The sequence below is a fragment of the Puma concolor genome, chromosome A3, assembly GCF_028749965.1.
Source record: "Puma concolor isolate L17-30 chromosome A3, mPumCon1.1.hap2, whole genome shotgun sequence".
Lineage (NCBI taxonomy): Eukaryota > Metazoa > Chordata > Mammalia > Carnivora > Felidae > Puma > Puma concolor.
The window spans coordinates 76727599-76751996 of record NC_141669.1 but is presented as its reverse complement, the minus strand read 5'-3'; the positions used below and the strand labels follow the sequence as shown (position 1 = coordinate 76751996).

Below are 24398 nucleotides of genomic sequence, written 5' to 3'. Positions count from 1 at the left end.
TCTCGCCGTGCTTAAGCTTGACTGGAGCTCCAATCATCGAGCTGTGGGCCAGGGCAAGAATGTCACACGTTGAGGGCTAATATGTAGGCACAAAGGGGAAGGTGAGTGCCGAGTGCCACCCTAGACTGTCCGCTTTAACTCTGAACCGCTTTACTTTGGAGCGGCGAAGTCAGAGCCCGGTCATTACTTTAGCCCGGGTTCGCTGGCTTAACCATATTATGCCCCTGCATTGTTTATTCACTGTGTTGTGTTGGGGTCAGTTGTGATTTAAGTGTTAATTGCTAAATGCTCTTTGTGTAATTGTTCTTTATGGGGGCGGTTCGGCTTTCCAAAATGTTTCAGTTTGGTTTCCATTTTTTTTTTTTTTAATTCCAGATTGCATTTATTTGTGTGTGTGTTGTGTGTGTGTGACTATAACATAGGTATATACACACTCATATATGTTCTTCATTTACTTGTCTAACTGTTTTTGAAGGAATGAATGTGGATTAACAGTGTTATCCTTTCCTAACAATTATCTTTCGCTACTCTAGCTAGTTTAGTTCTAAAAGACAGCGCCATTGACAAGGGAAAAAAAGGGAACCTTCTCAGATTTTTCAGCTCAGCGGTGGTAATGTTGCAGTGAACACTAATGAGGGAACCCCCACTGATTTGCCTGCTTTGTGACTTTTCTATTTCATAATTATTTTTAAAACGCAAAGCAACATGAGGTAGCCTAGTCATGTCTCTACAACTTCCTGGTAGTGCCGTTCTTACTGCAGATGGCAATTTGTTCTTGTAACATATATATCTCTCTGACCATTTTCATCTAATTTGTATGGGTTCTACCATTTCTTTTCTCTCTTTCAGGGACCTTGCTGTGTGTGAGCTAGGGGGTGGCATGACATGCTTGGCTGGGCTCATGGTAGGTCTTTTCTCAATTCCAATCCCATTCAGAGGGAGGAACAAAAGGAAAAATGTTCCAGGGCCTCCAACTGCTGGGTCAGAGAACCGTCAACAGCATCAGCTGCGGTCAAGCTGCCGGGTCTTGAGAGACCTTCTAGATTGACTTACTTTCGGATCATATTGATTTTATGGTTGCCTCGATGAGCAGAAACATTTTACCTCAGTGTAGTCAATATCGCTTGTTGTGACATTCCAGGCCTCGCGCAGTCTTTCTTTGCCATAGCGAAAGCATTTTTTTTTTTTTTTTCAGATTATAGTCCCATTTGCTAAGATACAGGAATAGCCCGGCGAATCACAGTTGGAGCACCATGATATAGCTGCTAATGTTTTGCCTGCATTATTACACCAACAAACATGATCCAGAGCGCTCAGTAATTAGATTCTTTTGAATTAGATTGGCCATTCAGGAACGTCGTTCCCCATTCTCTGGGTTCTGAGTCATGTATTCAGGAGATATTATGTAGCAGCACAGTGCATTAGACAAGTTTTTATGTCTCTACAAATAAAAGCATATTGTTACACTGATTGGCATTTGACAAACCTGTCGCTCTTACACAATGTGTCGAGGTTACAGCCCAATGTGCGAGCATGTCAAAGCTCACAAAAAAATTACCCTCACAAAGCCATCTGCCTGCAATGCAAAGTTATATGAAGGGCATCAGGCAGTCAGACAGAAGCGAGCTGAAAGGCAGAGTGACAGACAGCCTTGTATGATGGCTCTACTAGATAAACAGAAGCCCACAAATGAAAGCCTCTCAGAATACCATCATCCGCTGTCACAATGCAATTACCGAACAGAATGATAGCAAGATAGAGGCTCCCGCAAATGGAATGATAAAAGTATTGACTGATTTGATTGAATGATTAAAATAATGCAGACATAAAATGGAAAAAGATTGAAGATTGTTACAGAGGAATAGGTGAGGAAGCATGATACTGAAGGCTTGTCATTCCTGTCTTCACTTCCACACAGACAAGCATATTTGCTCATTGTTTGCTGTGCTCCTTTTTTTTTTTTTCAGGTTGCTATTTCTGCAGATGTCAAAGAAGTTCTGTTAACTGATGGGAATGAAAAGGCCATCAGAAGTATCCTTATTCAGATAGAAAACGGGTTTGTTGTGCTCATTCCCTTTTCCCGGCTGAGTAACAATTGATATAAAGAAAGACAGCATGGGGTATTAAAAGAGAATTCCCCCCACACACATGATAAGTAATTAAGAAAAAGTAGAGATATATGGGATTCATTGGATACGACTGTTTTTTTTTTCTTTTATCTCGATAGATTTTTACAGTCACTTCTTGTTAAAGGAGCCTATGATTTGTGGACCTCTCGAGGCAATAAGAGCATTTGTTTCATAATAATTTCCAGGCATTCTTGTCCTTTTATTTCCACGGAAGTTTCCCAGGATAAAAGAAACAACTGAATATTTATTATATTGGATATTGCTTGCAAAAATTAACATCCAGCTTCATGTTCATTATGACCTTTCTTGCGTTTGATACTGAACGTTATGTGCTAAGTAGCACGGTACCTACTCTCATTGCTAAGGGGTTACCTGTATCTCCCCACTGGAAACAGCTATCAGTCTTTCATTATTTCCTCTTATTTAGGATTATAAAAGCTATCTTTTTTTTTTTCTGCTATGCTGTTACAGTTCAAACCCCATTATATTAGATTATGCTTTACCAATATGTACACAGAGTTCGTGAAAATTGAACTGTACTTTAACTAAGAAAGCAAGCATAATTTGTGGCTACTTTAGCAATCGAGCTGACTTGTTCAGGAGCAGTTAACAGCCGTTAGAAATTGAGAGGCGAAGTGGAAGGTGTATTTGCTTTGGATTTTTTTGGTGTGCCTTACATTTGCATCATGAAGGAGGCAATCTACTTACGTGAATTCTAGACCCCTAAAATGCCAAAGCACTTTTGATTTTTGTGGCCTCTTACATAAAGCCTGTTTTCGATTTTCTTTTTCTACCCCTGCTATGTAATTTTTTTTTTTTTTTAAACAAAACTTGCAGCAGCTCTATCAGGCTGCTCGAACAGGAGAAAGGGGATGTAAGAAGCACAGTAGCTAATATTGTTCCGCAGCACCTTCTGTGCTCTACAGAGCCCCACCCAGCTAATTGCTTGACAGACTTAAAAAAAAAAAAAATTCGGGAAGGAAAAACAGCCAATCACAATCTTGGCCTTTCACACAAGGGAAAGAGATCACAAAAGGTGCTTCCTTTTTTAAGATGCAGGATTTTAATCATGATCTTCAGACTGTCGCAAGTTTCTCAAAATATCCCCGGAGATGAGCCTGTGCTGTTTCATTCACTCTGCTTTATTCTGAGTTATGCCTTGCACTGTATCATTTCACTGTGCTCCTCCTTCGCATGTCAGGGAACACAGACAGTGAGATGAAGTCAGGTATGCTGGCTCAGCCCCAGTGGATGTTCCCCCACCCCCCTTGGGGGTGGGGGTGGGGAAAGGAGGATTATTGGACAAGAGAGGGTCAATTTAGCCACAGAAACTTTCAGGTTGGGCCCAGCAACCCAAGGTTTTCCTCCCAAGTCAGCAGGTGCCTCATTTAATAGCGTCAGAAACAAATTCGAACTTTTATCAAACTATAGGAACATCTGTAGTCAGCATGTAAATTTAATCGTGCTAAAATTATTATAGAGCTAAAGTACAGAGCTTCCAAAGAAGGGAAGCAATGCTAATGTCATTAATTAACACACCTTTGCTTTAAACAGCAAAGATGCCATGCCAGCTCTTGAAACCGGAGAGGAAAAATCTTAGATTCTGTATTCACTCTGCTGGCCTTTCAAGGAAATGATTGGTACAGCCCCCTCCCAAGAAAATGGATTTTTAACATTTGGTCCTCAGAAGCTCAGCCCTGAGAGTGCTTTATTGTGCTGGGTTTTACAATGGGTTTAATATAGCGGGGTGCCAAAGGGCAGGAGGGGAAGAACTTTACAATGTAGATAAAGTAGGTCCTTTCAGGATGCAGACCAAAACTCGTAGTGTGTTTTATTTCATCTCTCAGGACTTTCCTGATGGAGTTCAGTTTTTATCATGCAGCTGTTCTGTGTGTGTGCCTTTTTCTTTTGTAACTAGATCTAATTTTTTTTTAATTAAGAGAAAAAAGCATGCATAAAGCCTTAAAAATTGGCAATGTGTTTCTCCTGCTTTTAATACCGATGTTATTCTCGATTTGCTAACAGAGCTTACAATTGGCATTCGTTGTAAGCTGTTTTCCTGAATAGGGTTAATATGAATGAATTTTTTTTTTCTATTTGTGTGCCCACTTTCTGTGAGAATAACTAATTTACTGCATCACATACTGTTGATGCATATAGATCGAAACAAATTCATTTAAAAATTACTGTTTACATCTTTCCTTTAAAATTTTAGGAAGCCTAAATTATATACCAGTTGTAGGATATTATCCAAAAATTACTTTCTAAAAAGTAAAAGTGGATGTCAACAAAAAAAAGGGGGGGGAGAAACATTGCCAGAAGCCAGGAAATCTCTAAGCAAAGCTGCTAATTATTCTTAATGGGCAAGATGAGCACATTAAGAAACAAATGAATACATCAGTGAAATGTAATTGAAAATCGACCTGGCAATCGCACATCACATCTGAGTATTGGCCTGTATATTATTCTCATCATTTTAAAAATTATTTTTGTTGTTCTTGGCATCTGAATTTAATGAATCCAACTGAATCTTACTTTCTAGTCTCTTAGGCTTATAAGGTTCTAGTTTTTACCTTTTTTTTTTTTTTTAAAAAAAAAACAGCATGTTTTGATATTTCCTTTTTATCTTCTGTTACTTCTGTTTTTTAACATGTAATGAATGGATGACTTCTGAATCTTTATTTCATAGAAGCATGTCAACCAGTTGTGAGGTTATTTATAATCTTCCCTAAGATGTATCAAATGGATTGGCTATGTCTTTCAGAGCTCTTTCCCTTGACCCTGGAAAGCTAGATGTTGATTTGAGATCTACTGAACAGAGATATCTGAAAAGAGATTAAGACTTGAGGTATAAGTGAATGTTGTAAGTCCTAAATATTTTCTTAGACTCGTGGGTACGTGCCCCTCAGGTTCTCCTTGGTCCTTAAACTGCATTGCTGGGTCTAACCCAGAGCCCCTCTACCTGAGAGCTCCCTCTCCTTACAGATGCCATGTGTATCTGCACCCAAAGAGAACAAGAGATAAATTAGAAATGGGATCCTTTGGTTCGTCCACTTCTCAAATTTACCTAAAATAGTTTGAAATGCGTTCCCTCTGCTTTGGCGTGGCCCTTTTGGTGTAATAAAGAAAGAAATCTCTCGGTGCCTACAGATAATAATTACTCACTAAAGTTCATAGCTGGTGATGACAATGACAGAAGAATAGGGGAGGGAAGTGATATACTGAATTACTGTCAATGCTAAGCCTCTTCCAAGTCATCAAGAATAAAAGTGCAACACCCAGAAGTGAGGAGCCCTCTCTGGTATACTCACTAACTCCCCCAACACAAGCACCCTGCCTTGATCCACCCTTAGGAAACATCAAGTGTATTATCTGCGGACTGTGGAAGTGCTTGTTGACCCATTTCTTGTGCTCCTGACTCAGGCGTCTTATTCCCCCAGCATGCACAGTCCGGACCATGATCTCGAGCTCAGGGTCCACCAAAAATTGGTAAATCTCCTGTGCATTTTAAAGGCGCCACCCCTGGCTTAACATTATTTATTAGCAGAATCCCTGACTTGAGGAATTAATAAATTCAGCTTCATGTAGACTGCGCAGCCTGTGCTGTGGATGGCTGAGACCTTGGGAATGCCACGCCATCGTCCTGTGTTCAGGTCTCTTCCTCTAATAGCTGTGCCAACTGCACTTCTGTTTGGTGGCTGAGTCATTAATGGATTCCATGTGCCTCATACCGGGTAGGAGCTCAATAAATGGCTTTGGAAATTCAATTTAAATTAAGTAATAAATTAATCTAAGTAATTAATTAAAACTAACCCAACCACTATTAATTGCACGCCATTTCAGGTGCTAAAGACATAGCAGTGGACAAGACGAACCAAGTGCGTATTCTTATGGGACTCGGACTGTGCCTTGGCTGGAGCACATTTACACATAGGAAAGACATTGAAAATCTGCAGGGCAGAAATTCTTTGATTCCTCCCAGTTATTTAAATTCTACAATATAGGGGCTTCAGGGTAGCTCTGTCGGTAAAGCATCCTACTTCGGCTTAGGTCATGATCTCACGGTTCACGAGTTCAAGCCCCACGTCCGGCTCTGGGTTGACAGCTCAGAGCCTGGAGCCTGTGTCAGATTCTGTGTCTCACTCCCTCCCTGCCCCACCCCCCAGCTCGTGCTCTGTCTCTCTGTCTCTGTCTCTCTCAAAAATAAAATAAACAATAATTGTAGAAATAAATTAATATTTATAATTAATATTTATAAATTAATATTTATAATGTATAATATATTATGAGAAAATAAATATAAATAAATATTAAATCTAAATAAATAAATAAATAAATAAATAAATAAATAAATAAATAAAAATTTTAAATGTTTGTTTATTTTTGAGAGACAGAGACACAAAGCGTGAGCAAGTGAGGGGCAGAGAGAGAGGGAGACGCAGAACCCGAAGCAGGCTCCAGGCTCTGAGCTGTCAGCACAGAGCCCAATGTGGGGCTTGAACTCGTGAACCGCGATATCATGACCTGGGCCCTAGCCGAACGCTTAACCAACTGAGCCACCCAGGCGCCCCCTGCTAATTATAATCAACATTAAAAAAATTTTTTTAAATACTAAATTCTACAATATAAACGTTAACCTAATTAGTTCTGAGTGGCAGGGAGAGAAAATAAAGCCTAACTGCCAAACCTCATTTTAGTTACTCACCAGCCTCTTCGTCCTTCCAAAGCTTTTGCCTGAACTCTTGAAAAAGATAATGAATTGGCATGAATTAGGCAATGTGTCAGGCTCATCCTATGGAGTACTCCATGAAGCCTATAAAATTAAATAAATTAATTTATTATTTATTAGCAGAATCATTATTCCTATTTTTGAGGTGGCGCTCAGAGAGGCTAACTTACCGAAGTTCACACAGCCGTTAAGTATCAACATCAGCTTAGAAGCCAGCCAGGTTCATTTGCCTTCAAAGCTTCCCTCCCCCCGCCCCCATTAAACCATTCTGTTTCACCAAAACCTAGAATGGTTTGCTGAGTGTCATCTTACATTTTCCTCAGCACCCTCAGTAAGAAAAGGCCTCTCATCCAAAAACATAACAGTTGACACTGCTAACAGAGTTCAAAGCATCTCCTGTCATCCTCTCAATTCCTTTGATAACAACCACATTTAAGAATGTTTTGCAGCCTTTAAACTGGCAAATATTGCCACATCAAGCATTTTTAAAAACCAGTGATCAAAATGAACAGGATTTATAACTTCATGGTTTTCGACCCTCACCTTGGATGGTCCAGTGAAAATAAAGGTAACATAAACTCAGAAAGTAATGCTTTCTGAATCACAACGTTTGTTTTATTATTTTATGTTATTTTTTTAAGTAGGCTTTACAGCCAGTGTGGGGCCCAACATGGGGCTTGAACTCACAACCCTAAGGCGAGGACCTGAACTGAGATCAAGAGTTGGACGCTTAACTGACTGAGCCACCCAGGCTCTTATATATACATATATCTATATATATATATGGATTGGATTTCCTTTGTTACTCTGAAGTGACACTAAAAAATGATAAAATTTGTTATTAGATACATGCCAACCAGAGGAACCACCTCAAAATCTGACCTAAAGTGAAGGTTGGGGGGAGCAGAATATCAGAATGTATCTCTTAAGATATTTAAATACACTACTGCCATTTGTTTTTCTCTTTGGACTTGTTTTAATATAAAAACACCTCCTAGGGGCGCCTGGGTGGCTCAGTCGGCTAAGCGTCAGACTTCAGCTCAGGTCACGATCTCACAGTTCGTGGGTTTGAGCCCCGCGTTGGGCTCTGTGCTGACAGCTCAGAGCCTGGAGCCTGTTTCAGATTCTGTCTCCCTCTCTCTCTGACCCTCCCCTGTTCATGCTCTATCTCTCTCTGTCTCAAAAATAAATAAGCGTTAAAAAAATTTTTTTTAAAATAAAAATAAAAACACCTCCTAAACCATAAAACATATTTCCTTCCCAGTTCTAAAAATAAAGCAGCCCAAATACTGCTGTGAATTTTTTTCATTATATATAAAAAAAAAAAGCACCTCCAGAATTACAAATACGTACACTTGCTTCAACCTGACCACCCAGTGCCACAGGTTTATAAATTGTATAAAAGCATAGAGCGTTAAGATGTTTACTAAAAATTATTAATAGGTTTTCATGCTTATGTAATTTAACTTCCCTGTGACTATTTTATAAGAAGTATTACCTCCACTAACAAAATAATATGTTTGGCTTGATAGATTAGTCATGTACTCATACAACGCTACAGGTGAACCAGGCACATTGTTGCATGCGGTGGGATGTCATGGAAACATCGAGAAGGGTGTGGCCGGCGTGTGGGGGAGCATAACCAAAAAACAGTTGTCAGTTGATTCTTCACTAATTTTGGTCTTCTCAGAATAAAGATGTCAGCTGTCCTTTCTTACAAGACAATTCGTTTAGAAGACTTGCCTGAAATACTTTCTTCCTGAAATAGACAGAACTGTAGGCCGATGTGTCATTTTAGTTAATCAAAACAAGTAGGCAAATTAGTCTCTTTTATTTTTTTAATGAATGTAATTTAACGGTATTTAATTTGCATACAGGAAAGTTCACCCAGAAAAAAAAAAAAAAGTCTCCATATAATGCACTTTTGTAAACCTCCACAAAGCCCTTCATTAGGAGACCTAATTGATTTTTCCTACCCACTCCTGGGGGGGAGAAAGCTATCACAGTACCTGCTTATTCACTCAGAGAAGAAATGGGTGTGCCTGATGTTTCAAGCAGAGATTTGGGTTAAAAAGTCCTGTGGCTCTGTTCTTACGGGGAGATCTTGGCCAATGCTTGTTTGGAGCATTCAGGAAATCTGTTTTTCTATAATAAAAATAAAAAAAAAAAAAGGAAATCTGTTTTTCTGAGCAATAGGGGAACATCGCTTGTCTGCTTGGTGTCCTCCCCATGGGCCCAATTTAGTTCAGCTTGCAGCCTTCAGTGGAATTATTTTATTTCTTGCTTATTTAAACCTGCCTTGATCCGAAAGAGGGACTTGGAGGCTTTTTACAGTGACGCATAGGATATACCATATGAAATAAATGAGAAAGTGAGGATTATTGAAATCAGAAAGCCAGGAAAATATGATGAAGCCAGGATGAGAGGTCAGTACAGAAAACACATACCATAAGAGCTCTTGTGGTTGATAGAGTTTGGTCATCCGTTTGGCTCTGGATTGCACAGGGACCAGAGCAAGAAGAGAAACGAGGACAGTTGTAAGATTTATAGTGCCTGGAAGTTGAAGCAAAAAGGGTTGATCTCAAGTCTAGCCTTGCCCTGGTGTTGGAATGTGACATGAGTTTTCCCACGGGCCCTCATCAAGATGGCGCTGTGTGATGTAATGGACTAGCTCCTCAAAACATCTCTTCGAGAAATATGGCTTTTCTCGTACAAGCCCTTATGTGCCAGCAGATGGCCAAAGGCCGCGGCATGAGTCTGTAAAGCCAGTTCTTCAAGGGGCCTTTCCCTGGACTGACTTTCTTCTTTAGTAATTTGTTTTCTCTCAAAGGCTCTCCAAGCTTTTCTGTCTTTCGCCTCCCACTTCCTGCCAAGCCCTTCCCTGCTGCTCATCCCCATACTCTCTGCTAACGTTTACGAGATTGGAAATTCTTCAACCTGGAGAGTCTCCGAAAACTGCCTTTGCCCTCCCCACTGACCGAAAGAGGCTTGCCTTGGGGCTTGTAGCTCGTTTAAGCAAGTGGGGCATGGTGCCCACGCAGGAGTCATCTACACCCACCAGCACTCATAGCCCTGGGCCTGGCCAGCATGCTCCCTGAATGTCCATTTCACGGGTGACAAAACTGCAGCCCAGCAAGTCCAGAGAGCTTGCCTGTGGCCAGCAGTTCAACATTGGTGGTGAAGAGTGGTAGGAGAGCCAGGGCTAGACCCTTCTTCTCCTACAACTCTTCTCTTTTCACCATGCTCATTCCGTGTACAGTAAGAAGATCATCGTATTTGTGGACCTTTTGGTTTTGTTTTGTTTTGAGTCAGTTGACAGTCTCTGCAGAAGCTTTCTTAACTGTGTCCTTCAGACGTGAGAGACATCATCACAAGGAATCAGAAGGCTGGTGTGTTTAAAACTCGGAAAATATCAAGCGGGTAAGATACCCTTCTGCATTAAAACACTCTGGTTTTCTCACTACTAGGGATGATTATTTAAAAAATAATAGCTAACATTTGCTGAGCATTTACTGTGGGTCAGGCCCTGTTCTAAGCACTTTAAAAGTATCTCATTTAATGTTGAAAAGAACTTGTAATGAGGCAGACGGACATTTTCATTATCTTCAATTAATAAATGAGGAAAACTGAAGTGTATTGAACCCTGGGTTGGGAATGATTTAAGGGTTGAGAGTGTACAGGATGAGGCTGGGGAGGTCCCTCGTGAGACCTCCTTATGAAGGCTCTGTTACTAGGGGCAGCCTTGCTACCAGGGACTTTTTCATTGTCCTGACCTGGGGAGAGGATTGCTACTGACATCTGGTAGACAGAGGCCAGGGATGCTGTTAAACATCCTGCAATGCACAAGACGGGCCCCTTTGAGAAACCTCGCTCCATTCATGATTGTAAAATGGGCTAGGTGTCCTTTCCCTTTCAGATTCTGTTGATTCCTATTCAAACTTAGAGAAATGCCTCCCCTCAACCAAAACAATAGTGCTTTCTGTGATGTTACATTTCCTTTTGCCCTGATGATAGGAACCAGAAGAGTGAGTAATCATCGTTCAGTACTTTTCCCATGAAATGTCTGTATTTGTGCATTTTTCATGCATAGGTCAAACCCCAGACATTAGAAGAACAGTCTGATTTTTAACTAACTATTTAATTTATTTATTACTCTTAACCTGTCACCCTTTGATATTTTGAGTTTTCTCTGTGTTGAAGATGCTTTCCCACCCAAACTGCTCAGTTTGGGGGTGTGGGAGGGAGATGAATGAACAGCAACAACGCTTAAAACCTACAGTGGTCAACACATTGGGACGAGGCCATGGAATAGCAATAATTATTTTTCTCTCCTGTCAGCTGGTGAAGATAATGGAGTGTCCACGTATGTGTTTTGAAATTTCGCAGTAGAATGTCAGAGTGGGCTGGTGGCACAGGGGACAATGTGCTCTGTGTTCCTCATATAAATAACAAACCCTTTCTGTTTCCCAGAAAGCCTCAGGCAGGTCAGGATAAAGAGCAATCTGTTACCTGTGTATCCTTCATTCTTAGGACAGCCTTCCCTCCGCGGTGTAGACTGCCCTACCCTTCTGGGGAGGCCTTCTTTAGGGACGTGATTTGCAACCTGGTCTTTTAGTTATCAATCAAAAGCACATTTTCTATGTTGTCCTCATTTACATTTATTTAATGCTTAAGGTCATTTGTGACCATTTGAGTGTATTTCAGCATATGGAATCAGGGAATAATAGATTTCAGCATCATGCTGTGAAGTGAGATTGTGTTTTTACAAGACATAATGTTGTTTACTGGGTGTTAATAATCACTAATTAATAAACATATCTACATTTCTAAAATGTGCCATTTTGAGGAATAAAAATGTCAAGTGTTTAACTTATGGAGTGCAACAGAATTTGCTGTCATCTTTTCATAAAATAATTGTTACAGAAAGAAGCAAAATGTCGTTATCCAACACAGGACGTATCCAAAATGGCCTTTGTTTCTATTTACCTGTTATTAAAAATGCGATCTCTAAATATGTTGTTCTGATATGTACCTGGACATATAACATGGCAATAGTCTTATAGGAACCTCCCAAGGTGAGAGATTTGGGTTTTTTGTCTTTATCTTCTATTCATTGTGGTCAGTTTTTTCTCTTCTGACCTCTGCAGGCATTTTGTCCAAAGTCTACTAAAAACACTTTGCCAGATAACCGGCGGATGAGTCAGACCTTGAAATGCCTTGATCTCATATTAAGAAGCTACTTGACCACTTAACCTTCCAGAAGCTAAGAGGGAACTGCCAACCAGTGATGTAGTAATCAGCATTTCCCTTCTCTCCACTGCTTTCCCACCCATAACCAGTACAATATGATGAGCACATTAGTTCCATGCGAGAAGAAATAAAAGGAAACTGTTCACAAAAGAGCTAAGATATAGTTCAATGTTCTTTTTTATTGCCTCAATGCCTATGCAGAATTTCTCCTCCAAATTGGAGGTGTGGGATAACAGTAGCGACAGATAACTAAGAAGTATTTACCATAGCTACAAAGCCCACCTGTGAGCCCAATATTTCTGCTATTGAAAAGCACTTCAAAGCTTGACGTGAAGTTTGGAACAGCCGAGAGTTTCCTGTGACTTCATTCGCAAAGGAGATGTAACAGCAGAAAGGTGTATCAGGGTATGAGGACACGGGGCCTAGGAAATGGTGTGTTTTTAGAAAGGAGCGGGAAACTGCCCAGAAATGGCAACGGCATCCCAAGCTCCCCTTCCCGCTGCTCCAACAGCATGCTCAGTGACCATCAGCCTCCTCTTGCCTCTCAGCCAGGACAGACCCGGGTGCCTGTGGGGCCCCACATTTTGAGGGCTCTCTTCAGGAGAATGAATTTGCTGACATCTTACTTTGGCAAATTTTACAGAAGCATTTGACCATAGGGACACATCACTGGGGCGCCTCATGTGCTTGGAAGGAGCCTGTGCAAGTAAGGGACCCAGATACTTAAGCTCCACTAGCTTCACAACGAACCCACCCCTGCTCTCCTAAACATTACCACCCTTGCCTAGAATAACGCCCTTCCTTTAACAACAGACTTTCTCACTCCCCCTGTTCCATTCTAATCCCAGTCTAATTGTTGCATAGTGAGACAGACATATCTTTGGAGGCCCGGGAGCTTTAGCCCCGGTGAAGGAAGATCTAGGATGCCCATTGATGAAGCGTTATATCCATTTCATCTCACAGATCTTAATGCAGTCATTTGATGGTTCACGTGTTTGTCCATCCATGTAGCCATCCACTCATTTAACCGATAGGTCCAAGGCATTCTGCCTTTGAGAATATAAATATGGAGTTAGCGAGAGTAACTTGTGAACAAAGGAAATTGTGCTGCTAAATATAGCCGGAGAGTGGTGGAAAGAGCAAGGATATTTACGGCTTCTCAATTGTTAGGTTTATCTGAAGCTGTCTTCAAAACCTTGACTGTCTCATAAAAAAGCATTTGGAGCTTTTGACGTCTACGTATTTCTGGGTGTTCTAGAATTAGGGAATGGCGTCATTCTCTGGTTAATATTAGTTAACAGTTACAGTATACCCTGCGGTGATATTAAAAGTAAGTTTCTACCGAAGAAAAGAGTTTATCTTTGTGTGAAAATTGCTGGCGAATTTAGGCCTGTGACTTGTATTATTCTTTGATAAACCATTAATTTTAGTAAACTATGGAACTTATTATAACATTTAAGACTTCTTTGTAACCCAAATTTCACCTTTATGTGGGCCCCCAGGACTGGCTATTGGCCCCATTGCCCTACTGCTTTTTAAGATTTATGTCTTTTCTGAGGCTCATTTCCTTTTAAAGGTTAAATCAAGGGTGTGAAAAATGATTCTAAAAGTGTAAATGTCCACCAAGTGGGATCCAGTTGCTGATTTTTCTAGGCCTTCTGCAGCCTGCCCTCACTTCCTTCACTCTCCTCATTCAGTCTAGCTCCCTCTGCTTCCCCAGCATATGCCTTCTCCCTTGGCCCTCCTGTGGCCTTCTCCTCCTGTGGCCTTCTCCTGTGGCCTTCTCCCATGGCCACCCAGGCCTCTGCACTCTCTGGACACATTTGGTCTTTCCCATCACTGGCCTTAGCCAGTCCTATTCCCTTCCCCCTCGTCCTTCTAAATTCTTCCTTGTAGGATGGCCTAATTATCATTTATCCTCCCTTAATCTTGTCATCCTTTTAACTTCCATTGGCCTTAGACTGATCCCACAGTTAAAAGTGCCATATTCTCTTATTGCTCAAAGCATGTTGACTTTGTCTTTTGATTCATTTCTTTTTTTAAAAATGTATGTAATTTATTTTTTTAATTTACATCTAAGTTAGCATATAGTGCAAAAATGATTTCAGGAGTAGATTCCTTAATGCCCCTTACCCATTTACCCCATTCCCCCCGCCACACAACCCCTCCAGTAACCCTGTTTGTTCTCCATATTTAAGAATGTCTTATGTTTTTGTCCCCCTCCCTGTTTTTATATTAATTTTGCTTCCCTTCCCTTGTGTTCATCTGTTTTGTATCTTGAAGTCCTCATATGAGTGAAGTCATATGATATTTGTCTTTCTCTGACTAATTTCACTTAGCATAATACCCTCTAGTTCCATCCATGTAGTTGCAAATGGCAAGATTTCATTCTTTTTGATTGCTGAGTAATACTCCATTGTATATATATACCACATCTTCTTTATCCATTCATCCATCGATGGACATTTGGGCTCTTTCCATACTTTGGCTATTGTTGATAGTGCTGCTATAAACATTGGGGTGCATGTGCCCCTTCGAAACAGCAAACCTGTATCATTTGGATAAATACCTAGTAGTGCAATTACTGGGTCATAGGGTAGTTCTATTTTTAATTTTTTGAGGAACCTCCATACTGTTTTCCAGGGCGGCTGCACCAGTTTGCATTCCCACCAACAGTGCAAAAGAGATCCTCTGTCTCTGCATCCTCGCCAACATCTGTTGTTGCCTGAGTTGTTAATGTTAGCCATTCTGACAGGTGTAAAGTGGTATCTCATTGTGGTTTTGATTTGTATTTCCCTGATGATGAGGGATGTGGAGCATTTTTCCATGTGTCGGTTGGGCATCTGGATGTCTTCTTTGGAGAAGTGTCTATTCATGTCTTTTGCCCATTTCTCCACTGGATTATTTGTTTTTTGGGTGTTGAGTTTGATAAGTTCTTTATAGATTTTGTATACTAACCCTTTATCTGATATGTCATTTGCAAATATCTTCTCCCATTCCTTTGGTTGCCTTTTAGTTTTGCTGAGGTTCATTCATTTCTTGACAAATATTTCTGTCACTTTCTACACACCAAGTACTGTTCTAGGTGCCAGAGATGTAGTGATGAACAAGACTGAGAAAGCCCATGCCTTCTTGGACTTCACACTCTAGCGGGGGAGACGGATAATTTTCTTGAAGGCAAAGATTCTGCTTAATATGTTTTTATATTCCCTGAAGCAATTAGTACGCTTTATCCCTGCCATAGATAAAGGTTTTTAAGATTTGTAGTTGGGGCACATTTTGAAAGACATGAATCCATAAGGCTTATGGAACCAAATAATTTTTAGTAGGAGGAAAGTCAAGCTCTGGAGACTCAGACATCAGTTTATACATCAGATAGCTGACTTTCATTTCAGGATAGGCTTCTTCTCAGGAATGCCTATGCCGTGTCTATAGACAAACTGACATTGTAAGTAGGCATTTATCTGTCCTTTGTCAGGTTGAAGAGGAAGGTTAGAAGAAGGTAACTGAGATAAAGAGGCTGAAGGCTGTCTTTGGGAAATTTTCTGATAAACTATACCTGTTAGTGAGTTTTGCTAGAATTATGTAACAGAATCTTGAGAACTGCTGACAATTCTAGAGATGCCACAGTCCTGTTTCCTTCCATTGCTATCTTGGATGTGGGGGAAGGAAATTACTACATGTACTTTCTATTACGAACATTTTTTGTTTGCCTGACAAATTTAAAGAAGGATCCATGTCCCCTACTCTTCAGTGTTTTGCCCTGAAGAAACCAGCTCCCACAGGCATATTATCCAGTTTTTGATTATTTTGATAGAGTTCTCCTTTTTGTATTAAAATGAGCCAGATTTTAACAGTTGGGGACATTGTATTTTTTAAGGCATCCTCTTAAACTGCAGTAAATTAAAAATTAAGGCCTCTTATTCTAAAAAAAACATTATATTAACTCTTTGGACATGCGGTTTCCTACTCCTCACCAAGATCAAAATCTCACTATCCAAATTTGGCCAAGTTCAATATTGATAGCCAGGTGTGCATGTCAGACTACTGCATCCTCTGCAAAAATGCCTTCTAGTTTTAAGAGAAAAATCACTCCTTTATGGAAATGTGTATCACCGAAGTTACATATCAAATAAAAACATCTTCATTTTCTTTATTTTTTATTTTTTAGAAAAAAAAATTTTTTTTAACATTTTTATGTATTTTTGAGAGTCAGAGCGCGAGTGGGGGAGGAGGAGAGAGAGAAAGAGGGAGACACAGAATCGGAAGCAGGTTCCAGGCTCTGAACTGTCAACACAGAGCCTGATGCAGGGCTGGAACCCACCAGCTGTGAGATCATGACCTGAGCCAAAGTCACATGCTTAACTGACTGAGCCACCCAGGCGCCTCTCTCTCTCTCTTTTTTTTTTTTTTTTTTTTAGAGAGAGGGAGAGAGCATGTGTAAGTGGGGGAGTGGGCAGAGGGAGAGAGAAAGAATCTTAAGCAGGCTCCGTGCTCAGCACGGAGCCCCACCCGGGGCTCAATCCCACAACCCTGAGATCATGACCTGAGCTGAAATCAGGAGTCAGAAGCTCAACTGACTGAGCCACCCAGGTGCCCGAAACGTCTTCATTTTCAAAGGATTTCTTCACTTTAAAATGGACAAGGGGCAATCTTAAAATATTTTTTTAGAGAATGGCCACATCATAATCCATTGCTAAAAACTAATTGTTTTTTAACTTTAATAATAGTCTGTTTTCAGTATTTTGCCATTACAAACAGTGCTGCAGTGAACACATCTGTACGTAGACTGTATATTTGCAAGTATATCTACACAACAGACTTTCAGAAGTGAACTTTGTCTATTCATATGGCTCTACCAAAGGGTAAATTACTACCTCTTAGTAATATATTTTCCTATCTGTTAAGACTAGTCCCTTGTCATTATGCTTTCTTTTTACAATTTTCTAAAATTATGTTGGTATTTTTATTACACTGGCATTTTCATTGTGATTGAAAGAAATATAATTTACTAAGCCTTGACGTCTTTATGACTGAGTCTTCCTATTCAAGAACAGGGCGTTTTCTTTTTATTCAAGTTTTTCCAGATGTTTCACTGGCACTTAAAATCTTTCTTCATGTCTCTTGTTAAGTTTATTTTTGGAAATTAGTTTTGTTTCTCTTGTAAATGAGCTCTTTTCTTTCATATATTTTCTAACTGGTTGTTATATGTATGTTTATAAAGGAAGCTACAGGGTTTTGTATAGTAAATGTTTAGTCATCTCTATGAGTTATTGTTTCTGAAGTTTGTCAGTTTATTTTCTTGAATTTTCCAAATAAACAATCACATCATCTGCAAACGATGACGATTTTGACTTCTTTCCAATTCTTATACCTCTTCTTTTGTATCCCTTGTATACTTTTATTGGATAAAAATTTCCAGGATGATATTAAATGATAGGCATTTTTGAATATGATTTTGTTGGGACTCCTCTAATATTTCACCATTAGCTATGCATTAGCTTTTGAGTGGAAATATATATGATATTTTTTATCTTGTTAAGGAAATTGTTATTGGTTCCTAGTTTTCAAGAGATTTTATTATAAATAAATTTGGAACTTCAGCAGGTGCCTTTTTTGCATGAACGGAGCTGAGCAAATTGTTTTTTTTAATTTCACCTGTAATTATGACAAGTCCTATTAACCAGTTTCCTAATATTAAAGCATCTCTGCATTTCTAGTCACTTGGTCATGGAGTCTTAATTTGTCCTTTAACATGCTGCTGTATTCTAACGTGATATCTGGAATTATTTTTATAACAAGTTTGTTGAGATACAATCCACATGCCATACAATTCACCCACTTAAAGTGTACAACTCAATGGTTTTTAGTATATTCACAGAGTTGTGCAACCATCATGATCAATTTGAGGACATTTTTATGTTCTAAAATATAAAAAGTGATACAAATGTTCTAAATTCTAAATAATAAAGTGACCCATTAGCAGTCACTCCCCATTGCCCCCCCACACTTTCTCCGTCCTAGCGCTAGGGGGCCACTAATCTACTTTCTGTCTCTATGGATTTGCTTATTCTAGACATTTCACCTAAATGGAATCATACAACCTGTGGTCCTTCATATCTGGTTTCTTTAACCTAACATAATGTTTTGGCGTTCATCCATGTTTTAGCACATACCAGGATGTCATTCATTTTTATGGCTGAATAATACTCCACTCTATGGATAGACCACATTTACTTTATTTTATTTTAATTCCAACATGGATAACATACAATATTGTATTAGTTTCAGGTGTATCGATTCAACAATTCCATACATTACTCAGTGCTCATAAAGATAAGTGTAGCCTTAATCCCCTTCATCTATTCTACCCGTCCCCCAATCCATCTACCCCCTGGTAACCATCAGTTTGTTCTCTGTAGTTAAGAGTCTGTTTTTTGGTTTGTCTCACTTTTTCCCTCTGTTTTGTTTCTCAAATTCCACATGTGAATGAAATCATGTAGCATCTATCTTTCTCTGTCTGGCTTATTGCGCTTAGCATTATACTCTCTATATCCATCCACGTTGTTGCAAATGGCAAGATTTCATTCTGTTCGTAGCTGAATAATATTCAATCATATATATATATATATATATATATATATATATATATACACTACATTTTCCTTATTCATTCATCTACTGATGGACACTTAGGCTGCTTCCATAATTTGACTATTATGAATAATGCTGCAGTAAATATAGGGGTGCGTATATCCCTTAAATTAGTGTTTTCATATTTTTTAAATAATTTTTTTAATGTTTATTTATTTTTGAGACAGAGCGTGAACAGGGGATGGGCAGAGAGAGAGGGAGACACAGAATCTGAAACAGGCTCCAGGCTCTGAGCTGACAGCACAGAGCCCGACGCGGGGTTCAAACCCACGAACCGTGAGATCATGACCTGAGCCAAAGTCGGACGCCTAACTAACTGAGCCACCCAGGCGCCCCAGTGTTTTCATATTCTTTGGACAAATACCCAGGAGAGCAATTACTGGATCATAGGGTAGTTCTGTTTGAAATTTTTGAGGAACCTCCATACTGTCTTCCACAGTGGCTGTACCAGTTTGCATTCCCACCAATAGTGCATGAGGGTTCCTTTTTCTTCACATCCTTGCTAACACTTGTTGTTTCTTGGTTTTGATTTGAGACATTCTGACAGGTGAGAGGTGATATATCATTGTGGCTTCAATTTGCATTTCCCTGATGATGAGTGATGTTGAGCATCTTTTCATGTGTCTGTTGGCCATTTGTAGGCCCTTTTTGGAGACATGTCTATTCATGTCGCCTGCCCATTTTTTAATTGGATTATTTGAGGGTTTTTTTGGTGTTGAGTTGTATAAATTTGTTATACATATTGGATACTGACTCTTTATCGGATATGTCATTTGCAATTATCTCCTTCCATTCAGTAGGTTATCTTTTAGTTTTGTGGGTTGTTTCTCAATGTCAGAGAAGTTACTGCCTGTGCTCTCTTCCAGGATTTTTATGGTTTCAGATCTCACATTTAGGTCTTTAATCCATTTTGAGTTTACTTTTATGTATGATATAAGAAAGTGGCCCAGTTTCTTTCTGTTACATGTAGCTGTTCAGTTTTCCCAGCACCATTTGTTGAAGAGACTTTTTTCCCATTGCATATTCTTACCTCCTTTGTCAAAGACTAATTGACCATATAATTGTGGGGTTATTTCTGGGCTTTCTTTTCTGTTCTATTGATCTATATGTCTGTTTTTGTGCCGGTACCATACTATTTTGATTACTACAGCTTTGTAATATAGCTTGAAGTGTAGAATTGTGATACTCCCAGGTCTGTTTTTCTTTTTCAAGATTGCTTTGGCTATTCGGAGTCTTTGTGGTCCCATACAAATTTCAGGATTGTTTGCTCCAGTTCTGTGAAAAATGCTGCTGGTATTTAGATAGGGATTGCATTAAGTGTGTAGTTTGCTTTGGGTAGTGTGGACATTTTAACAATATTGGTTCTTCCAATCCCTGAGCATGGAAATGTCTTTCCATTTATTTGTGTCGTCTTCAATTTCTTTCATCGGTGTTTTATAGGTTTCAAAATATAGGTCTTTCACCTCCTTGGTTAAGTTTATTCCTAGGTATTTTATTATTTTTGGTGCAGTTGTAAATGGGATTGTTTTCTTAGTTTTTCTTTGTACTACTTCATTATTAGTGTACAGAAATGCCACAAACTTCTGTATGTTGATTTTGTATCCTACCAACTTATTGAATTCATTCATCAGTTCTAATAGTTTTTTGGTGGATGGATAGACTACAATTTTATTTATCCATTCACCATTGACATTTGGGTGGTTGCCATTTTTGGGCTATTATGAATAGTGCTGCTATGAACATTTGTGTACAAGTTCTTGTGACAAATTTCATTTCTGTTGGGTGTATATAATCATATACTAACTCTATGTTTAACCTTTTGAGGAACTGCCAGACTGTTTTCTAAGTTGGCTGGACCATTTTATATTCCCACCAGCAGTGTATATGTTATCCGAGCTTTTTGCACTGATATTATGGTCCACAATTTTATTTCACAATCTTTATTAGATTTTAATATCACTGGTATGATGGCTTCTTAAAAGAATTTGGAAGCTTTTCTTATCTTTTGAACCACCTAATCTGGGTCACCCTAAGTTGCTACCATAATGCTAGATCAAAGCAATTTTTACCCCATTATTTTGGAAGCTATGACTTGAAGTTGGCAACAAATAGTGAAATTCTTGTATTAAAATTGCATTATGCTTGAAAGTTCATAAGTTTGAAAAGAAAAAAGAAATGAAAACATGAAAAAACAATAATCAATTTGTGATTTCACATCTAATGCCACATAATTGTAATTTGATATGAAATAAGAGCTAATTCTAATTTTTTATCATCACTTTGTTTTGCTCTTATGTAAGTTAATCAGCTGTCATAATTATGGAATCAAAGATACTTGAAATGGGAAATATAATTAGTAAAATAATTAGTACCTTTCATTCCAAGGTTTCAAAACCCTTTACCAGTCCTCCTTAACCAGTGTGGAATATACTGGTCAACAACTTAGGAAGTCCAAATGTTAAGTAAATCTGTCTTCCTTTTGGACTCTGAAGTAAGTTTATTTCAGCTGAATTACAGACAAAAACACAGATCCAGAGAGTGGGGTCAGTTTTAAAGCCAGTCCAGAAATATACAACAAGCTAGAGCCATAGCTCTCAAACTTTAGTATCAGAATCATTTGTAGAACTTGTGACACAGAGATTGTTGGGCCTTATCCCCTGAGAGACTGGGGTGGGGGCCTAAGAGCTTGCATTTTGAGCAGGTTCCCAGGTAACCCTGCTGCTGCTGGTCTGGAGACCTCACTTGAGAACCACTGAACTTGCGGTCTCTCTGAGCGTTTCTCATTAAATTCTATAGTGTTTCATTGCTTTAAAGTTGTCCCAATTTTCATTCATTAAAACCAGCTCTATCCACCTTACTCCCATGTTTATTTTATAGATACCATGTATTGACAAAGAAAGTACAAGATCTGACATCCTGGCAACTCTTAATTGTCTGTAATTAATCAATCTTGTAGATCCTCTAAAGTAAAATTTTCATTGAGACCTCATTTTACTTCCCTTTCACCTTTCTCCAAGCCTTCTTTCTTAGTCTGGAAATGTGAATTAGTTCACTTCAGGATCGAAATCAAAAAGTTGGTCAGGTCATCTGTTTCAAGGAATTTATATAAATGAAATCCTGTTTTGGTTCATCTGTGATGTTGCTTCCTTCCCTTAGTGATCCAGGGGGGAGTGGGGTTTGTTGTTGTTGTTTTCTTTTGTTTTAATTGAAGTATAGTTGACACACAATGTTATGTTAGTTTCAGATGTACAGCGTAGTGATTCCGCAAGTCTCTACATTATGCTATACTCACCACGAGTGTAGCTACCCTCTGTCACCACACACTATTACAACACCATTGACTATTCCCTATGCTGTACCTTTTATCCCATGATTTGTTCATTCCACAGCTGGAAGCCTGTATCCCAGTTCCTTCACCCATTTTGCCCATCCCTTCACGTTTTTCCACTCTGGCAACCATGTTTGTTCTCCGCATTTATGGGTCTATTTCTGCTTTTTGTCTGTTTATTCATTTGCTTTGTCATTTAGATTCTACATGTAAGTGAAATCGTATGGTCTTTGTCTGCCTTATTTCACTTAGCATAATACCCTATGGATCCATCCATGTTATCCCAAATGGCAAGACACCATTCTTTTTTATGGCTGAGTAATATTCCATTGCACACATATATACCACATCTTCTTTATCCATTCTTCTATTGAGGAACACTTGGCCATATCTTGGCCATTGTAAATAATGTTGCAATAAACATAACAGTGCAGATATCTTTTCAAATTAGTGTTTTTGTTTTCTTTGAGTAAATACTCAGTAGTGGAATTATTGGATCGTAGGATATTTCTATTGTTAATTTTCTGAGGAACCTTCCTACTGTTTTCCAAATTGGCTGCATCAATTTCCATTCCCACCAACAGTGCACGTGGGTTTCTCTTTCTCTACATTCTTGCCAGCACTTGTTATTTCTTGTCTTTTTGATTCTAGCATTCTGACAGGTGTGAGGTGATATCTCATTGTGGCTTTGATTTGCATTTCCCTGATGATTAGTGATGTCGAGCATCTTTTCATGTGTCCGGTGGACATCTGCATGTCTTCTTGGGACAGGTCCTCTGCCCATTTTTCAATGGGATCATTATTATTGTGGTGATGGTGATGATGATGTTGTTGTGTTGAGTTATGTAAGTTCTTTATATAGTGTGGAGTGCTCTTAATTCTGTTTTTAGGGCCACTATTACTTCTCTGGAACGGCACCCTTTTTAAAATCACTCTTTTGAAAATAAAGACATTTGACACGTGGAACTAAAAGTCTAGACCTTTGGCTAAAGAGTATTCTAAATGCATATCTATACTGGTAAAGATCTTCTGGAACAGGTTTCTCAAAATGATGCATGACCCATTTTCATAGGAATTACCTTGTGGTGCTTATTTTAAAAACAAAAGTTCAGGGGCGCCTGGGTGGCGCAGTCAGTTAAGCGTCCGACTTCAGCCAGGTCACGATCTCGCGGTCCGTGAGTTCGAGCCCCGCGTCAGGCTCTGGGCTGATGGCTCGGAGCCTGGAGCCTGTTTCCGATTCTGCGTCTCCGTCTCTCTCTGCCCTTCCCCCGTTCATGCTCTGTCTCTCTCTGTCCCAAAAATAAATTTTAAAAAAACGTTGAAAAAAAATTAAAACAAACAAACAAACAAAAGTTCCATACTGAACTGGACTCCCCAGGGTTGTGGTTCATGAATCTCACATTTTAACAATCTCCCACGGTGATTGTAATGTATTTGGATCACAGATCACACTTTGATCAACTTGTTTTATCCCTACATTGCTGTTCCGTTTAGCATACCAACTGAAAGCATAAAGGCGAATCTATTGGATGGATATCCCGCTATTTGTCCTTAGGAGAGGTGTTTTGTTTTGTTTTTTGTTTTGTTTTGTTTTGTTTTTACCTTCCATGTGAGGGCTTTATTCCTCATGTTGGACTCTGGATTTCTATGGTGGCATCTATGTAAATGGCAGTGGGAGGGGGAAAGTTGTACAGAGAAGGGAGAGTTCTGATTAGTTTCTTGTCTGCATCACAGCCTTTCATTACGGGGATCCAACAAGAAGCACACATCAGAGGTGCAAGAGTCCTTTGAGATAATCCACCAGCTGTTCTCAACCAGAGGTGGACTGTGTGCCCACCTCTGCACCTGTTTGTAATTATGTGGGGTATTTCTGTTTGGTTGTCACAATGACTAAGGGTTGTTACTAGAACCGAAGGGAGCAGAGAGAGTAAACATCCTACAGTACCAGGGACTACATTTCAGCGTTGTCCTGTCCCAAATGCCAATACTACCCCAGTTGAGAAACACGAATCCTATACTAGTTGAGAAAAATGGAGATCCAGAAATTAACCTTGGATCACTTTTATAGCATTGCTTATTTTCTGGACTTTTTTTTTTTTTTTGAATTGCTATATCTGTCTTACATACACTCTTCTTTAATTAAGTTTGTTAGTGAATAACATTTTTACCTAAAATGTTTCACTAAATTAGCTGCTATTCTAGTTCAACTTGTGTCATTCAGTTCAAGGTAATAAAATGTAATTTAGAGTCTGCTCCATGTAAAAGCACTATGGTGAGGCCTTTAGGGGTTACCATGAGTAACCCCTAA

General features: G+C 39.2%; 1 protein-coding gene across 4 annotated transcripts in view; it reads left to right on the top strand.

Annotated features, from left to right (window-relative positions):
• The window catches only part of CAMKMT (calmodulin-lysine N-methyltransferase), a 408367-nt gene that overhangs the window by 344528 nt on the left and 39441 nt on the right, over nucleotides 1–24398 (top strand). For 3 of the 4 annotated variants that reach the window (XM_086701200.1, XM_086701199.1, XM_025932354.2), the window contains exons 5-7: nucleotides 850–904; nucleotides 1968–2031; nucleotides 10212–10278. The exons of the other annotated variant lie outside the window; for it this stretch is intronic. In XM_086701200.1, the coding sequence (XP_086557326.1) occupies nucleotides 850–904; nucleotides 1968–2031; nucleotides 10212–10278 (186 nt within the window). The remainder of the gene's footprint in view (nucleotides 1–849; nucleotides 905–1967; nucleotides 2032–10211; nucleotides 10279–24398) is intronic. 4 annotated transcript variants of the gene reach the window in all.